Source organism: Lithobates pipiens, unplaced genomic scaffold (assembly GCF_037356315.1).
Source record: "Lithobates pipiens isolate NorthernLeopardFrog02 unplaced genomic scaffold, aLitPip1_a1.2 Scaffold_27, whole genome shotgun sequence".
Classification (NCBI taxonomy): Eukaryota; Metazoa; Chordata; class Amphibia; order Anura; family Ranidae; genus Lithobates; species Lithobates pipiens.
Window position 1 is genome coordinate 81,940,647 of NW_027507788.1, and position 18,050 is coordinate 81,958,696.

The window sequence follows — 18,050 nt, forward strand, 5'->3', positions numbered from 1 at the left end:
AACCCTCTCCACTTGATTGAGAGCTGAATGCCTAAATAATGTGTGATACTTTGGGCAGCCCCTCCTTACTTACACTATTGGCAGCCCACCGGACAGGTAAGAAGTGTCATAATACCAAAAATAAAACAAAATGGAAGCACATTTTGACATTCTGCTATTACATATCAAGATAATAGTAGGGGAAAAAACTAAAAAAATTATAGCATTTGAAAGTATTGAGGCAGGCCCTTGCACTACATACTTTGGTGAACTCGTCCATAAAAGTGACCATCAAAAAGGTAGGTAGAGTGTGTTTTGGGTTTGGTAAAGTCAGCAGATGGAGGATTGCTATCAGCTGACCTAGCAGTTGGGGGGAGGGGGGTTCCTAATGAGTTTGGCACAACCAAAAAAAGTCACTCTGCATGAATTGAAGCACACACATAACATTTGTAGACATTTTAGGGGGTGTTTAGGGGAAAGCAATACTATGGAGCTGACAAAAGACATTGGTAAGTGACTAGACTATAGTTTTTTGGGCCAAGAAGAGCATGGTGGGGAAGTTAGTGAGGCAAATATGCATGAGGACAAAGGGGCAGAGCATATGAATTAGAGCATATTGCAATGATGGTAATTAGGGAATGAGGAAAGAAATGCAATACATTAGCAATCATAAATGCATAGAATGTGATGTTAAAGGATAAAACTTGCCTTCATATAGTCCTTCTGCAGGACCTGAATGATGGCAGAACAGGTCTCTGGAATAATGATCCCCAGAGCCTGGGGGGAGATGCCTGTGGAGAACTTTAGGTCCTGAAGGCTTCTCCCTGTCGCCAAGTAGCACAACGTGGCGATGAGCCTCTGCTCCGGAGTGATGGCTTGCCGCATGCAGGTATCCTGCCTGGTGATATAAGGGGACAGCAAAGCCAGCAGACGGTGAAAAACGGGGTCCGTCATCCGGATCTCACGGAGCAAAGGCATGTGCGGGAACTGGTCACGCTGGCGCAACCAATTCTTGGTCCACAAACGCCTCCCCTCTCTGTTCATGGACCGGGCTTGTGTCAAAGTAAGAACCCCAACACGAAGCCCCTGCACAGCACAAACTCTACGACGAGTACGTAGACGAAACATGGTTTGAAAATGGTCGGCTGGTCAGAACGGACAACAGAAAGCACTGATAAACAGCAATGCCTTAAAGAACGACCAGAATAGCAGAAGCAAGCAGACAATAAGCAATGCAAATCAAAGCGTACTATACCAAGATATAGTCCACAATGAGAAACTAATGCTTACTGACTACACGCACTGATTATCAGATACGCAAAGACAAGCAGAAACTGAAGAGCAGTAGCGAACTGAATCACAAATCTGAAAAGCGCAAATCATCTCTCACCAAACCTCTACTAACACGCGATACACACGAGATCAGCAGAAGGAGCCCAAAGGGTGCCGGACGTGGTGCTGAACTTCCTTTTTCTAGTACCGCCGTACGCGGCTTACGTCACCGCGTTCTTGGCAACCGGAAATTCCGACAACTTGGTCCGACCGTGTGTATGCAACATCTCTTCCGGAATTAATCCGTCGGAATAACTCCGACTGATTTGGTTGTCAGAATCTCCAACTGTGTGTACAAGGGCTTAGAGTCTACATATTTCAAATATTATAATTATGCTGGCCTACTGATTGATGTTTTGCCACTTTTTTAGCTTTATTTACTTTGTCTAAGTCTGGTTGAGCCAGGGGTGAAAGTGTGTGTAATTTTAGAGTTGCTGCCCTGTTGATTTCCCAACTGAAATGTCCCAGAGCTCTTGAGAGTGCCATCAAAGAACATCAAATAGCAGAGACTTCTAGATGATTGCATTTTATTAACTATGGGAATCTCTGATTTGGTCCAGTTTTGCACACATGGCAGATAGGAGGCAACTTGGGCTCAAAGCCATCAACCCTCAGTCTTCAGGTGATCGCTGACCCCTAAAACTCATATTGAAATGGCATACTTGAACTAGACCTGGCCACACTCTGATCAAAATTCAGCTGGTTTAGTAGGGACCAGTCAAATTTTGATAAGTGTGTAGCTGTCGCCATGCAACAGAAGTCAATTCTTTGATCAACTTCTGTGTAATGGACACGCTAGAAAATTTGGGGTGATCTTCAGGTGGCACTGTCAGAATACGATTGGGGTGGGGTATTCCTTTATGAACCTTGTATGCGTGGATGGAGGAATCAGCCATTTTTTCAATAAAAAGAAACAATGTATGGTAAGCTTTGGTAAGTGAATTTAAGTAAATTGGCAAATATAAATTTTTCAAAGATTAGCCAGCACCGTTGTGATTGATTAATGATGAAATTTCAGATTTGTCCTTTTTAATAACAAGCATCTTCCTTTTCTCAGCTGGAAATTTGGGGTGACGTTCAAGTTTGGCGCCAGGCAGCTACACAGGTCTTCTTTGCATTAGGCCTTGGATTTGGAAGTGTGATAGCATACTCAAGCTATAATGATCGAAATAATAACTGCCACTTTGATGCCATTCTGGTGTCATTTATTAACTTCATGACTTCCATCCTGGCAACACTCGTGGTGTTTTCTGTTTTGGGATTCCGAGCCAATTACATTGCAAAGAAATGTGTAGAAAAGTAAGTAAGCCTCTTATGGTCTTCATTTCCAAAGGGAAGCCTTCTAAATTGGGTTGTTCATAGATAGGAATATTTCACTTGAAAACAAAAAAATTTGCTCATCTGATCATTCCAATCTGACACCTTAAGCACCAATTTCACTGCTTTGGCAAGGTTTGACGGTAAGGTAAAGACATTGAAAAATTTGCTTCCACTTCTGTGGTACAAGAGGAATTTTGGTTCATCTGTCACTGAGGTTTCCAACACATTGGAGAAGCTACTGTATGTGACCTTTTAATATTTTCTTGCAATGCTCATATGTACTCACTGTAGCTCAGTTAATAACCTGTATATTAAGTAATTGTCTTGGGTTATATGCTTTATGTACTGAATATATGCATGGGCATCTCCCATATATTAAAGCAAAATTCTGATAAGCACAGCTTGCCTCTAAATTGACTACCTCATGTGCCATTTTCTGTAAAAACAAAAAACAAAAGGGTTAAGCTGGCCATAGATGAATCAAATCTTGCCGGTTCGTCATGAACCAGCTGAGATTCGACCCATCTATGGGTAATCGCATGTAAAAAATCTGACAGGCTGGCTGTAAGTCGATCGATGGAGCCAGCCTGTCAGATTTTTTTACATGCGATTACTGCCGGTGGCTATAGCCGATAGCAATACATATTGTGTTCTGCTGGCAGGGAAGGCTTTCCGTTGGCAGAACAGTGCTGTATGAAGGATTCCCAACATCAACACACCATAATGTGCAATCGAGCATTTTTCTTTCCTACAACCTGTGATTGCAGGAAGCAATATTGCATCATTTGTGACTTGCCTTACTGTTTCTCTACTAGTTGAGAAATTCAGAAACACTAGTATCCATTAGTAAATGGAATGTAGATCCAAGTTCATATTTATACTATGTGATATGGGGGTGGTTAACTCAAGGGTAGATACATTTTAAGTAAGTCCATGCCAGACAGGAACTATGTTTAAGGCCTTGTAGCCCACTGATTTTAAATTACAATATTTATTGACATATAACATGCACCTTCATTTTAGGAGGGAAGTTGATGGACTTGTGTCTTTTTTCAACCTCACCTACTATGTAACTATGTTTCAGGAAGAAAATTCAAATTTTAAATAAAGAACTTTAAAGCAAAATAAGGGACAGTGTCCATCAATGCAGCCTGATCAATTCTCATCTACAACCTCACAATTGCCCATCAGTGCCCATCTGCAGCCTGATCAATGCCCATATGCAGCCTCACCATTGCCAGGAATGCAGCCTAATCAATGCCCATATGCGATGCATAGTAGTCCATTATGCTTTACCTTTGCAGGGAGACAAAGAGGAAGTAAACCCATCAGGGTTTACTTCCTATGTAATAGGAAGTCCCACCTTCTGGACCGGCTTCTATGATAGACAGAATACTGGTCCGATGCCGGCCCAGGACTTCCTATTACAGAGGCCGCTAAGTAAACAGCGATTCTCGCTGTATGTCATCTGATGGCTCTCGTCCCACCCCCCTCGCCATCCCTTCCTAGGCAGCCCAAATTGCAGTATCGGCGTATAACACGCACACACATTTGCACCCGATTTTCAGGGTGAAAAAGTGTGTTATACGCCAATAAATACAGTAAATTAAACGTCCATCCAGGATTCTCGCACAGGGGTTTCAACTTCATTCAACAACCATGTTAACCTGAAATACCAAGCCACCTGGCTCTCTGGTCAGCAGTACCGCTGCTCTGTTTGATCTCCCAGACCACTGGCTATTCAGGCTCTTCCAGCCTAGGTGGCAGTGAATAGAGTGGGTGAGATCCTGTCATTTGCCCTCTCCTCTTTTCCCATTGGCCATCTACAGAATTCTTTACATTCTGTGAATGAATGCAAAGCTTTTTGTTAATGGACAAGCGAAGAGGAGGGGACGGCTACACAAAAGATTCTGGCAATGTATAAGAGATTGAATATGTAGTTGCAGGTCTAGAAGAAAATAGCTGTGCATCCAGTATCGATAAATATTACATTTGTACAGTAAACGGGAGTCATCCAAGCATAGGATACTCTGCATTAACTAATTTTGCTTGTGCTGTTAGCCCTGGATCACACCAGTGCGATTGAAATCTCGCATCAAAATAACACTGACGGCTTTGAAATCACGCTAAAGTAGCATAATTTCAAAGCTGCGCTGGTGTGAACCAGGCTTACTGTATAAAACTATTTTTTAGAGTCTTGTTTTAAGCACTTCTGGACCTCCCACCATACATATACTGTAGCAAGGTGGCCCAGCTGCACGAAACAACGTACCTGTCATTGTTTCCTCTTCCTGGGCCTTGGGGGCGTGTGCTGCCAGAGACCCGCTCCCGCTGTGATTGGACCCAGCTGGTTCATGGTCTCAATGGCCACCCACGATCGTTTGTAGGAGTGGCAGACCATTGTTCTGTCACAGAGAATATGCATTGATTACTGTAAAAATGTCACTGGCAGGGAAGGGGTTAACACTAGGGGGCGATCAAGGGGTTACTTGTGTTCCCTCAGTGTGTACTAACTGAAGGGGGAAGACGACTGTGTAGGGGAGATGACAGATCGCTGTTCATACTCTGTGTGAACAGACGATCTGTCTGTTCTCCCCTCAGAGAACCGGAAACTGTGTTTACACACACAGATCCCAGTTCTCGGTGTGCCCCAAGCTATAACGGGAGCAACAGCTCTGTGGGCGAGCAGAGGCCGTGCCTCTGGTGGCCAAATCGGGAAGCGACATAACATGACGGCAATTTGCGCAGCCGAGACATGTTACCACAGTACAGCTTCGGCGGCTGGTCAGCAAGTTGTTGAAGTAACGCAGTGCCTTATCACAAAAAATGGTCTGGTCATTAAGGGGTAAAACCTTCCAGGGCTGAAGTGGTTAAAGAGGTAGGGGACATGTTCCTCTATTTAGAACAATAGAAAATCAAATTTTAGGATCATCTGCTACTTAACAATTCAGAAGAAAATGAGTGCCTTGCCAGCTAAATCTCTGTAGTTGCCAGTAACGTCACCTTCTGAAGTCCCTAAACTGAACTGATCCTTGGAAGATATAGGCATGTGAATCGCTGGTTCAGGCACCCCCTCTCTCTGAGCCTACTGCACATACGTTGGAGGGCGGGAGATAGAAAGCACAATATAGACTCTTATGCCCCATACGCACGATCGTAAAATACGTTTGTTGGCAGAAAATCTGACAACAATTGTCTGATGGAGCATATACAGCTCCATCAGAGCAGATTTTTCAGCCTGACATCCAACATTTCCTGTTGGAAAATCCGATCGTGTGTACAGGCTTTTAGAGTACAAGACCGGTCACTGATTCCTGTTGCAATCGGTTTCATAGTCAAATTAAAGATAAGCCAAGTGCACATTAAAACTTTAGACCAGTTGCATAGATAACATTAGTGATTTGTTAATATAAGGGTTTTTTTTTTTTTTTTAACAGGAATTTGCCTACCATCAATGGACTGATTTTTGAAGGTATTTTGACAAACAACTCAATACTGGGAGAAAACATGACCGTTGACCAGTACAGCCAGTGGTATATGAACACCAATGAAACCGTCAATCTGACAGGTTACAGCATTCAGAATTGCCGGGTGGAGGACGAAATGAACAAGGTTTGGAAATGTCATCTAATAATAAGACACTGGCATGTCTGTACAATTACTGGAAAAACTCCCTGATCTCTTGTCTCTGTGTTGGCAGGGTGTGGAAGGCACAGGTTTGGCATTCATCGTGTTCACAGAAGCTATGACTCTTTTACCTGCCTCCCCATTTTGGTCCTTGTTGTTTTTCCTGATGCTGCTAAATCTGGGGCTAAGTACTATGTTTGGGAACATGCAGGGAATTATTACCCCACTGCTGGACAATTTTTCATGGTTACGCAAGAAGAAAACATTATTCACAGGTAAGGAAATCCAACCTACATCCAACCTCCAGCCTACATCTTCGTGCCAGAATTTTTATAGAACACATTTGTGCTTAAAGTGAATCCGTCGGCCATTCTTAACATTTACAAGTTATAGTCCTGCACCACAAAAAACTAGACAGACCTTTTTTATGCTCTTCCGTTAGCTCCCTCCAGACCTGTTGTCCCCTTTCCAAGGACATTGCCTTGGTGGTGGCCATTAAAAGTGAGCAGCCACGAGGTTTTAAATATATAATTTCTGGTTTCAGAAGCAGAACCATGAAAGATGGTTCAGAACCATGAAACCATTTCTGCTAACCATGAAAGATGACAATATGGTAGCAGGTAAGGTGAAGCTGCCTAGAAGGATCCACTGGGTATCAGCTGCCAGTTTATATCAAGGAGGTAACAACCAGTTTCATAAACAAAACATATTTACGTTAAAGTGGTTGTAACCCCTTCCATACACCCAATAAATTGACTGGCTTCAGATGATACACAGAGATTAAACAAATCCTCCTACATAAATTGTACCTGTTTATCTGCAGTGTTCTCTTTACTACATAAGTTCAAAGTCCTTTATAAAGCATGCCTGAGCTGTCAGAAAAAGGGGGTGGAGAGATGAAGTTGCACTCTGCAGATCTCAGTAAGAAGAGCTCTGAGAGCTGATTGGAAGAAAGGGACACACCCTTCTTCACACCCAAACAGAGCTGAGGCTGTTAATCAGCTGGAGTTCCCTCCCCTGTCACCTTTTTTCTCTTTGTCAGGAAAACTTGTCAAAAATGATTCATGCTGATAGCAGAGGAATGAAGCAGAAATTACACTTTATTGCTCTTAATTTAAATACACACTATAGTGGGATATGCTTTGTTCATATTTCATGTCTGAGGCTTACAGCTGCTTTTAAAGTGGACCTGTTTCAAAACTATGGATAATAAACTGTTTGCGTATTCTTGAAATAAGAGTGAAAGAGCATTTTCTAGCTGCTCGTACTATCAAGGAATTTATCTTCAAACCTCACGCAAAGAGCAAAGACTATAGAGTCAGTTCAGTCTTTCCGTTTCTAACAGCTTAGAAAAACCTGCTGTTGGCAGGCTGCTGAAGTCTGCTTTCATAGAAAACAACTTAAAGCGGAGCTCCACCCAAAGGTGGGACTTCCGCTCATTTGTCTACCCCACCCCCCTCCAGTGCCACATTTGGCATCTTTCGGGGGGGGGAGAGAATACCTGCTTTTGACAGATACCCTGTCACCACTTCCGGGAGACCAGGCTGTGGCAAGTTACGTCAGCAGCTCGGCTCCCTCCTCCTTCCCCCGCAGCTGGGCCAGTAGGAGAGCGCAGCGGTGCCTCACGCATGCGCAGTAGGGACCCGGCGTTAGCCGTAATGCTTCATTAACAGGTTACCTTACCGGCAGTGGCTGCAGCAGCACCCGACAGCTGATGGAAACATCAGCTACAGTACCAACATCGCTGGACTCCAGGACAGGTAAGTGTCCTATTATTAAAAGTCAGCAGCTGCAGCATGTGTAGCTGCTAGTTTTTAATTCTTGCAGGGGTGGGCGGACCTCCGCTTTAAGCCCCCGTTCACACCTATGTGAATTAGATGTGGCTTACACCGCATCCAATTCGCAGGACATTTTAAAATGCATTCAATTGAATGTATCTGGTTCACATATATGCGTTGCATTCGCATTGCGCATTTTTTTTTGTCCAAAATTCTTTCAGATGCAGAGGTAAATGATGGCTTGCCCAGCGCTATTTTTTTCCGGGTGTGACAGGAACGTCTCGTCTCACACCCAGAACACAGTGCTGTATACTGTATCTAGCTGAGGCTACATACACTTTATACAGTGGATGCACATGTTAACCACTTGCCGAACAGCTCACGCAGATATACTGCGGTAGGTTGGCAGCCCTGCCCGAATTGCCATACCTGTATGGAGGCTCGTGCAGTTGCGGGCCACTGACAGAGAGTTCTTCCACCATGAGTGCTCACTGGGAAGGTGGCAACTCACCAGAGGCGTTTGACCTCTTTTCACAGGATGGTCAAAATGTGCATTTGGAATACCAATTGATTCCACTGTCAGCACCACTCCACTCTAATGGCCCCTCGATATACGGCTAGTGAAGTGACGGATCCTCCGCACTGATGTACGTTTCTCCGTGGTTGGCGTCTTCAGGAATTGATTATTTATTATTATCACACACGGACTTTAAGCTTGCTTTTTTTCAATCATATATTGATCTGTGTATTTTTTATGGTTTTATGTCATCCATGTGATTCACTTTGTAATGTTTAATTGATCATTCATTTGTTATCACACACATTATTATATTATATTATATCGTATAATATTATTTTTATTTTATTTTTATTTTTTTTTATTTTTTTTTGTGGTTGAACTGGATGGACTTGTCTTTTTTTTCAACCTGACTAACTATGTAACTATGAACACAAATAAGTGCCTATTTTATTATTCACTAGTATCATTTTTTACATAACATTTTATTATCTGGTACATGGCTATTTATCTCTAAAACGTTGGAATATGTCCGTTTCTTAAAAATGTATACGGAATTAAATAATGTAACCTTTTGTTGGCCTTTTTATTTCTTTCTCATTTCAGTTGTATGCTGTGTAGTCGGCCTGTTATTTGGCTTATTGTTTGTTCAGCGATCGGGATCCTACTTTGTCTCCATGTTTGATGATTATTCAGCCACTTTACCCCTCATCATCGTGGTTATATTTGAAAATCTTTCCGTAGCCTGGGTGTATGGAGCAGACCGGTACGATAAAGGTTTAATTTAAAAAAAAAAATGTATTGTGCATTTGTGTTAGTGTGTATGTACACTATATTACTAAAAGTATTTGCCTGCACAGAGTCCTGACCTCAACCCCATATAACACATTTGGGATGAAGTAGAGTGAAGACTGCATGCCAGGCCTTCTCATCCACATCAGTACCTGACCTCACAAATGCGCTTCTGGAAGACTGATTGAACATTGCTTTAGACACATTCCTAAACATTGAGCGAGTACCTGGTTTTGACAGGTGCCTGCTTCCACTTTCAGTTTAATTACTGCAGAGATCTGAGCGGGCATTCGGCCTGCCCCTTCTTCCCCCGCAGCCTTCTGGGACATGTCACAGGTCCCAGAAAGCTGCGGGACCATTCACAAAGTGCAGCGAGGCTTGTGCATGCGCAGTGTGAACACACAAATCCCTGCTCTGTGAGGAGAGGAGAGACAGATCGTGTATTCCTACTAGCTAGGAACAACGATCTGTCTTCTCTGAGGGAACACATTTAACCCCTTGATCGCCCCCTAGTGTTAACCCCTTCCCTGCCAGTGACATTTACACAATAATCCATGCATTTTTTTAGCAATGATTGCTGTATATATGTCAATGGTTCCAAAAATGTGTCAAAAATGTCCGATCTGTCTGCCACAATGTTGCAGTCCTAATAAAAATCGGAGATCACCACCAGTACTAGTAAAAAATAAATAAAGTGCCATAAATCTTTCCCATGGTTTGTAGACAATATAACTTTTGCACAAACCAATCAATATATGCTTATTGTGACTTTTTTATTACCAAAAATATGTATAAGAATATATATTGACCAAAACTGGTGAAGAAATGTGATTGGGGATATTTATTATAGCAAAAAGAAAAAAAATATATATATTTTTTTTCTTCTAATAAAAAAATAAAAACCGCAGAGTTGATCAAATACCACCAAAAGAAAGCTCTATTTGTGGGGAAAAAAGGACGTCAATTTTGTTTGGGTACAGAGTTGCATGACTGCGCAATTGTCAGTTAAAGTGACGCAGTGCCATATCGCAAAAAATGGCCCGATCATGCACAATTCTCTGGCGGCCGTAGCGTTGATTGTTTTGAAAGTTGCCATAACAATACAATTACTAGCAATGTTTGTATTTAATTATAGTCATTGTTTGGCTTCTTTTTCACTGGGATAAGTTTTATCCACATAGTTTCTATTTTGTGGTCTTCACATATATATTTTAATTTCATAGTCATTTTCTTTGTCACTAAACTGTAAAATTTTTCCCTTTATTTTGGGACCACCTTATATGTACTTTGAGACACAGGAATATGTATGACTACTAAAAACACACAAGTTGAGCGCTTACACTTTACCCTTGACATATTTTCTTAGCTAAAAGATCCCTAATTTTAGCGTGTCAGCAGCTTACAGCTTATCACATCTTTCTTTGTTTACAATCAACCTTTTTTCTTTTGCTCGTTTTGCGCAGTATTGTTGGTTAATAATAACAATGGGCGACGACAGAGGAAGATCCCGCCCCATTGTTATGTCAACCACATTAAATCGCGTCATTTCCTATTTGGAAATAATGCGCTTTATGATCACAACAATGCCCACAGACTCCTGGGAAATGATGGCTCATCTTCAGTTTTTTTCTCTAGATGGACACATCCATCATTGTTTAAGCATAATTCAGGGTCATACATACTGTATATATTTGACTTAAATATAAAATGTGTCCTCTAGATAATTTTATATGTGGTTTTTGTCCAGGTTTATGAATGATATTCAAGACATGTTGGGTTTTCGTCCATGGATCGTGTACAAATACATGTGGCAATATGTCAGCATATTGGCTATGATTGGACTCCTGCTTGCAAGTTTAATTACAATGTGCATCACCCACCCAGTGTACCAGTCATGGAGTATGGAACAGGTATAGTTGTGAGACAATTTAGTTGTCTGATCAATGTTATGACCCTAGATTAAAAATACACAAGATACACACATTTTGTAAATGGACTTTATGTGTGACTCTTGGGTAAAAACATTGATAAATTGACCCCCTGGTTTTTAAATCTGTACAATACATTAATGGTCAGCGCTAAAACAAATTGTGTGTGTGTAGGTGCACGAGCACCTCCGGCAGCCTGGGATGTATGGGAGCGATCGTAGGGGAAGAGAGAGGAGAGCTGCCGCTGCCTAACCAGTGTTCCCCACCGCCATATACAGCCCCTCCCCCCTTGTCCGGGCACTTTGATAGGCAGATTACCTGTCCCAGGATTGGATGGCTGATCTGTCTATCAAAGTGCCCGAAAAGGGGGAGGGGCTGTTTGTATGTATGTGTGTGTGTGTGTATGTATATGTGTGTATATATATATATATATATATATATATATATATATATATATATATATATATGTATGTATGTATGTATGTATGTATGTGTAATGTATATTATATATATATATATATATATATATATATATATATATATATATATATATATATATATATATATATATATAATATACAATTTTTTTTTTTTTTTTTTAGACAGGAAAACTGAACTATTGCATATGAATATTATGTAGATGTATGTCCATTATGTAGGTGGATGGGTTAGAGCAGTTATTATTCCTTTATTGGATGTTTTCATCCAAGGTTTCAATCAGACACAGCAATCCTGAAGACGGGCTACTACTGCTCTGCTGTCTCTTTAGAAAACTCTTTCTGTGAATGCTCTGTATTGACGTAGTTGTAAACCCTCACATATACCCAGTGAAGTGACTGGTGATACACAGAGACAAAAAAAATTCTCCAAATAGGTTGCACCTGTTTATCTGCCATCTTCTCTTACATCTACATACATTCAAAGCCCAGAAAATGTGGTGGATAGCGGATATTACACTTTGCAGTGCTCAATAAAGAGAGCTCTGACCGCTGATTGGGGGGGGGGGGACTCACCCCCCTGCACACAGGAAAGTAGCTGAGACTATCAATCAGGTGGAGCTCCCTCCCCTGTCACCTTTTTTATCTCTTGGTGGCAGGAAAATTAGTCAGAAGTGACTCATACAGATAGTAGAGGAATGGGACAGCAGACAGAAACACTTAGTGCTCTTAGTAAATGCTATAGAGCAGTGATGGCGAACCTTGGCACCCCAGATGTTTTGGAACTACATTTCCCATGATGCTCCACTACACTGCAGAGTGCAAGAGCATCTTGGAAAATGTAGTTCCAAAACATCTGGGGTGCCAAGGTTCGCCATCACTGCTATAGAGGGATATGCCTTGTTCATATTTCATGTCTGAGGTTTACAACCACATTAAAGTGGTGTTCTGCTTAAAAATAAATAAATAAATAAAAGTCAGCAGCTACAAATACTGCAACTGCTGACTTTTAATAATTGGACACTTACCTATTCCTGGGTCCAGCGATGTGGGGGATCGAAGCCCCAACGACGTCGGCATTTTAACTGTGGGCACCCACTGCACATGCGTGAGCCGCATTTCGCAAGTCACTGGCCGTGTAAATAATCTGGGACCTGTCACGTGTCCCAAATTGACAAGAGAGAAGGGGGAGAGGCGATCTACCTTCCTGCGCCGAGGGAAGTGACGTCAGGAGCCCAGGCGCCAAAGGAGGCAGACTACGATGGACCCCTAGCAACAGGCATTTAGAGGTGAGTTAAAAAAAAAATATTTCTCTAAATGTTTAGAGAATGAAATTAACTCCACTTTAAGTGTTCATTGGTAAAATAAATATTGCGCACATAGTGCATGAAGCAGTTTAAAATAAACTAAAAAAAAAATGTACCCAAACCATTATAGTTTTCCTTTTACTTCTGAAATGCAATATATTAAAACTGCATTACCAAACACATTTACAATATAAAATGTTCCAAAACAAAATGACAAAAAAACGTTAACTGTGTGTGCCATGTTATTATTGCTCGTTGCTTATATTTGGTTCCCAGTTAAAGGCACAAAACACAATGAAGGCACCTGAATACTTAAATGGTATCTGAATACAAAATATTAGCTACCTTAACAAAGTATGCATTCAAAGATTTTGGACTATCACTGTACATGTGTAGCAGCTTTCTAGCATGGGTTAAATTTTTAGGTACTGTACACGATTCTTGTAGTTCAGCAAGGATACTGACCATATTGTGTTCTGTATAGTTGAGTGCCTACTGGCTTGTGATGCAAAAGGCTTAATTAACATAGCTAGCACACCAAGATACGGATCCTTTATTTTTGTTGACAGCAACTTTGAGCTGAAACCACTAATATTTAATAATTGTAGTCAAAACAGCTTAAATAAAGTTCCTTATCTTGTGTTAAAGCTTTGTGAATTAAGTTTAATGTGTTTAGTGACACATTACACAATCTCTATTTTAAGTTAGGAAGATATTTTTAGATAGTTTCTCTTTAAGTGTGTGTTAAACTATATTGAAGGTTCCGTTTTTTTATTCCTTCCTTGGTTTATGAATTAGGCTAAAGAGATCAAGTTGGAATACCCACCCTGGGCCTTTGCACTTCTGGTCAGCCTGATCATCTTTGCTTCTTTGCCCATCCCGCTGATCTTCCTGAAGGAAATTATACAAAACCGGTTACAAAAACATAGAACGGACAAATATGGTCAGTGTGAATACAGTCAAGGTTGTACGGTTGATGAAGTGACAGAACCAATGGAAGAAAATATAACACGGTGTGGAAATGGTTACCTACATGTAGAGATGGTAGACCTTGCAGAAAGCGGTCAACTTCTTTCCCCTGAAGAAGATGCCGAAGATGACAGAGATAATGCAACAACCTAAATACAGTCCCAATTACGGGAGGAATATTGGAATTCCGAACATTACTGAAATGGGTTAAGAGGTTAAAAAAGCAATGGTCTCCAAACATTCAAGTGTTGCTGAGCAGGCGAAGCGGGCTTAGCCTGCCTGTGTCCTTTCATCAAATAGTTCTTCACTTCCAGATTACTGTGCCAAATTCATATCAAATTCGGGGTCCTTCTCTGTCTCATTTGCTTCCACCAGTATTTTCAGCCCCTACCTCTAAATGACTTTAAAGTAGAATCATATGTATCCTTGAAAGAAAAGGACATATTTCCAGCCATGTTCGCTTCATAATTTTTCCTAAAGCTTACAAAGGAAACATCCGGTTGGTTATGGAAAAAATAGTACTTTGACGTGTGGCTGCACCAAGCAAAGCACTTTTATGAGCCAATCACAGATCAGGTCACTTACTGTTTTATCCACACAATGATCAACTGTGGAATGTAGGGTATTGCTACCATGTTTGGTGATTGGACTTCATTCTCTACTGCTGGATTCTAGTTACTGATCTTATATGGAAGGGACCTTCTGTTACAACATCTTTCTATTGCACCGTGTGTAATATTTATTTGTGTATATATTTTTTTAATTGGAGTAATCTCCGTGGACCTTTTGACAATGCTTGAAAGACAATATAACTGAACAACATGGTGACAGATCAAATACCTCTTTCAGGCCAGGAGAATGATTCATCACTTCTGTTTAGATGGAATTGTAAATATATTTATGACTGTGCAAGCTTAGGTTTTATGGGCTAGATATGTATATTTTACAGAAGTAACAAAAATGTGTTTTTTGTTTTTATTTTTTGCTTGCTTAACTTTCAGATTTAAACGTTGTTTAATACTTTCAAGTTTTGTTTTATCCTTATTATTATTTAACTGGTTCCTTCAATGAGTATGCGTTCCCTGGGTCTGACAGCTGCTAACAGATTTAAAGGAATTGGCCACAATCCACAATAATTAAATTTTCTGACTTACAATTCTTTGGCAAGAGTTTGTATGTGAGTGTGTGTAAATGCGAACACACATGCATGCGCATATATTTCTAAATATATGTATGTAGAAGAAGTCCAAGGTTGCGCGTGTAGTAGACTTAACATAAATCCGCAATGTTCCATCAACAATTGGGCAAAATCTACCCTTCTTCAATGAACAATATGAAATAAAACCAGTAACAAAAGTATAAATACCATTTACATAGTAATACGTTACAATTGTGTTAGAGATTCAATTAATGACTTGCGTTCACAGCCCAGAGGATAAAACACGTTGGGACATAATCAAATAATGAATAGCCACTATTGCTTTCACAGCGACCTTTAGTAAAACAAAATGCATAATAAATATACAGTGAGGGAAAAAAGTATTTTTATACCCTGCTGATTTTTTAAGTTTGCCCACTGACAAAGAAATGATCAGTCTATAATATTAATGGTAGGTTTATTTTAACAGTTTGAGACAGAACAACAAAAATTTCAAGAAAAACACCCTTGGACAGCTTTTTGGTCTTGACCATGGTGGAGAGATTGAAATCTCATTTCTTCTGTGGACAGGTGTTTTTTATACGGTAATAAGCTGAGCTCCTAATCTCATCTCATTACCTGTATAGAAGACACCTGGAAGCCATAAATCTTGCCGATTGATAGGGGGATCTAATATTTCACTCATTAAAATGCAAATCAATTTATAACTTTTTGAAATGCGTTTTTCTAGATTTTTCTATTGTTCTGTCTCACTGTTAAATTAAACCTACCATTAAAATTATAGACTGGTCATGTCTTTCGCAGTGGACAAATGTATAAAATCAGCCAAAATCACAGTTACACCAAAAAGTAAAGATGAATTTCCAACACCCTCCACGCTTTTCCAGTCCTTGATGCAGTTATCTGCTGTGCCGAAAATCATCCATCGCCCACATCTGCTGGTATGCTAATCCGTACCCTTTTAAACTCCATGCAAAGCCCCGGAGGCTATGTTGCAGCCTAATGCTGGCAATGGCTCAGGTGACGGTGTTGACCAGTGAGAGTCTCATTATCTATCCTAAGAGACCCTGTACAAAAAAAACAAAAAGGGTGAAACGCATCTAAGGTGTTCACTGCGGGTGGAGAACAGAAGTTGAAGCCATCTTTTACTCACCTCATTGAGGCCACAGGGAGTTGGTGTCTGTCTGCAGATGGCCACCATTTTGTTGAAGAGACTCTCATTGTTCATACTGTCGTGTGACCGCGCTGACCAGTGACTGCTAGCCCTTGTGAGCATTATGCTGCCACATAGCCTCCGGGACTGTGAGCAGAGTGTTGGGGAAAATTATTACCTGGGTAGGGTGTTGGGAATACATCTTTATTAATGAAAAGGTGGGATTACCCTTTAAACTAAGAAAATTGTTTCTTCGTACAAAGGCTCATACAAAACAATGCATACTCAAAGGAACACATGCAAATCAAAATCCGAAGAGTGCAAGGTTGGAGTTTGCCACCACGGTAGTTCTTGATGGCATGCAAGGGCACTTATGAGCACCTTCGAAATCCATTGACACTTCCTCCATATTTTAAACCGCAAGCTTGTACAGAGGTATGGGCAAGTAAGCTGTAGGAAGTGCCTGCAGGAGCCTGACACTGTACTTATGATCCATTGATCATGGATGCCATGCTTTGCATATCTGGTTTGTCAGGTATAGTAACCATTAATCATGATTTGGTAATTCTGGTGTGGGTGAGAAAAGGAATTCCTTTACTCGTATCTGTGCATTAAATGCAGTTAAAACAAAGATAGGAATAACTGTTATGTGGTCCTAAACAAATGTACCCACAGACTTTGCCATTGGGAGATAATTTGTGGGCCCATTCCTAAAAGGGGTAAGTGGTGGGCACACAAAATCTGGCATATCCATAGAACTATTATGTCACGCTCAAAAGGGTGATATAGTAGATAGAATACATTATGTATCCTTACGTTTGACAGAGATCAGTGTGCCCACTCTTTTAAGCATGGTACATGGAAAACCTTTTACTGGACATTTTGTTTTCCATCTCATTTAATCCCTTTTTTTTTCTATTATGGCTTGGTATAATCCAAAGGAAAACCACAGACTGATGATGTTGGCAAAACATTAATCAGCCGACAATCTTCAGCATATGATCCCACCCCCAGGACCACTCCTCTGACATGTTTCAACCAGTGGGCTTAATCAATACGCATTAGGATTTCGTAAAATGGCTTAATTTGACACCCTTTCCCTTACACAGGTAAACTGACTATGGGGAATATATTTTAAGAAGCTCTGATCGATGGAAACTTGTAAATTGCAGTGACTGATTGCAGTCTGGGTTTAATGTACAGGTCGCTCCCATCATGAAAATTTATGAAAACCTGTGTATCAAAAAAGTGAATATAATTAAATTCCATCCCCAGCAACAGATACAGGGACTCGTGTTACACATATGTACATCGATCAGCCATAACATTATGACCACCCACCACAACCTGTCGAGGCATGGGTTCCACTAAACCTCTGTAGATAAGCTGTCATTAGCAGATCCTATTAGTTACATAGTAGGTGAGGTTGAAAAAAGATACAAGTCCAACCTATGTGTGTGATTATATGTCAGTATTACATTTTATATCCCTGTATGTTGCGGTTCGTTCAGGTGCTTATCTAATAGTTTTTTGAAACTATTGATGCTCCCCGCTGAGACCACAGCCTGTGGAAGGGAATTCCACATCCTTGCCGCTCTTACAATAAAGAACCCTCTACGTAGTTTAAGGTTAAACCTCTTTTCTTCTAATTTTAATGAGTGGCCATGTGTTTTGTTAAAATCCCTTCCGAAAAAAGTTTTATCCCTATTGTGGGGTCACCATTATCATTTGTAAATTGAAATCATATCCCCT

At 40.7% G+C, this 18,050-nt stretch overlaps 1 protein-coding gene across 6 annotated transcripts in view; it reads left to right on the forward strand.

The window, feature by feature from the left end:
- The window catches only part of LOC143933942 (sodium-dependent neutral amino acid transporter B(0)AT2-like), a 231,952-nt gene extending 216,810 nt beyond the window's left edge, over nucleotides 1-15,142 (forward strand). For all 6 annotated transcript variants that reach the window (XM_077457125.1, XM_077457124.1, XM_077457121.1 and 3 more), the window contains exons 7-12: nucleotides 2,369-2,610; nucleotides 6,069-6,243; nucleotides 6,332-6,533; nucleotides 9,160-9,319; nucleotides 11,093-11,255; nucleotides 13,816-15,142. In XM_077457125.1, the coding sequence (XP_077313251.1) occupies nucleotides 2,369-2,610; nucleotides 6,069-6,243; nucleotides 6,332-6,533; nucleotides 9,160-9,319; nucleotides 11,093-11,255; nucleotides 13,816-14,139 (1,266 nt within the window). In that variant the 3' untranslated portion in view covers nucleotides 14,140-15,142. The remainder of the gene's footprint in view (nucleotides 1-2,368; nucleotides 2,611-6,068; nucleotides 6,244-6,331; nucleotides 6,534-9,159; nucleotides 9,320-11,092; nucleotides 11,256-13,815) is intronic.
- Nucleotides 15,143-18,050: the final 2,908 nt, after the last annotated feature.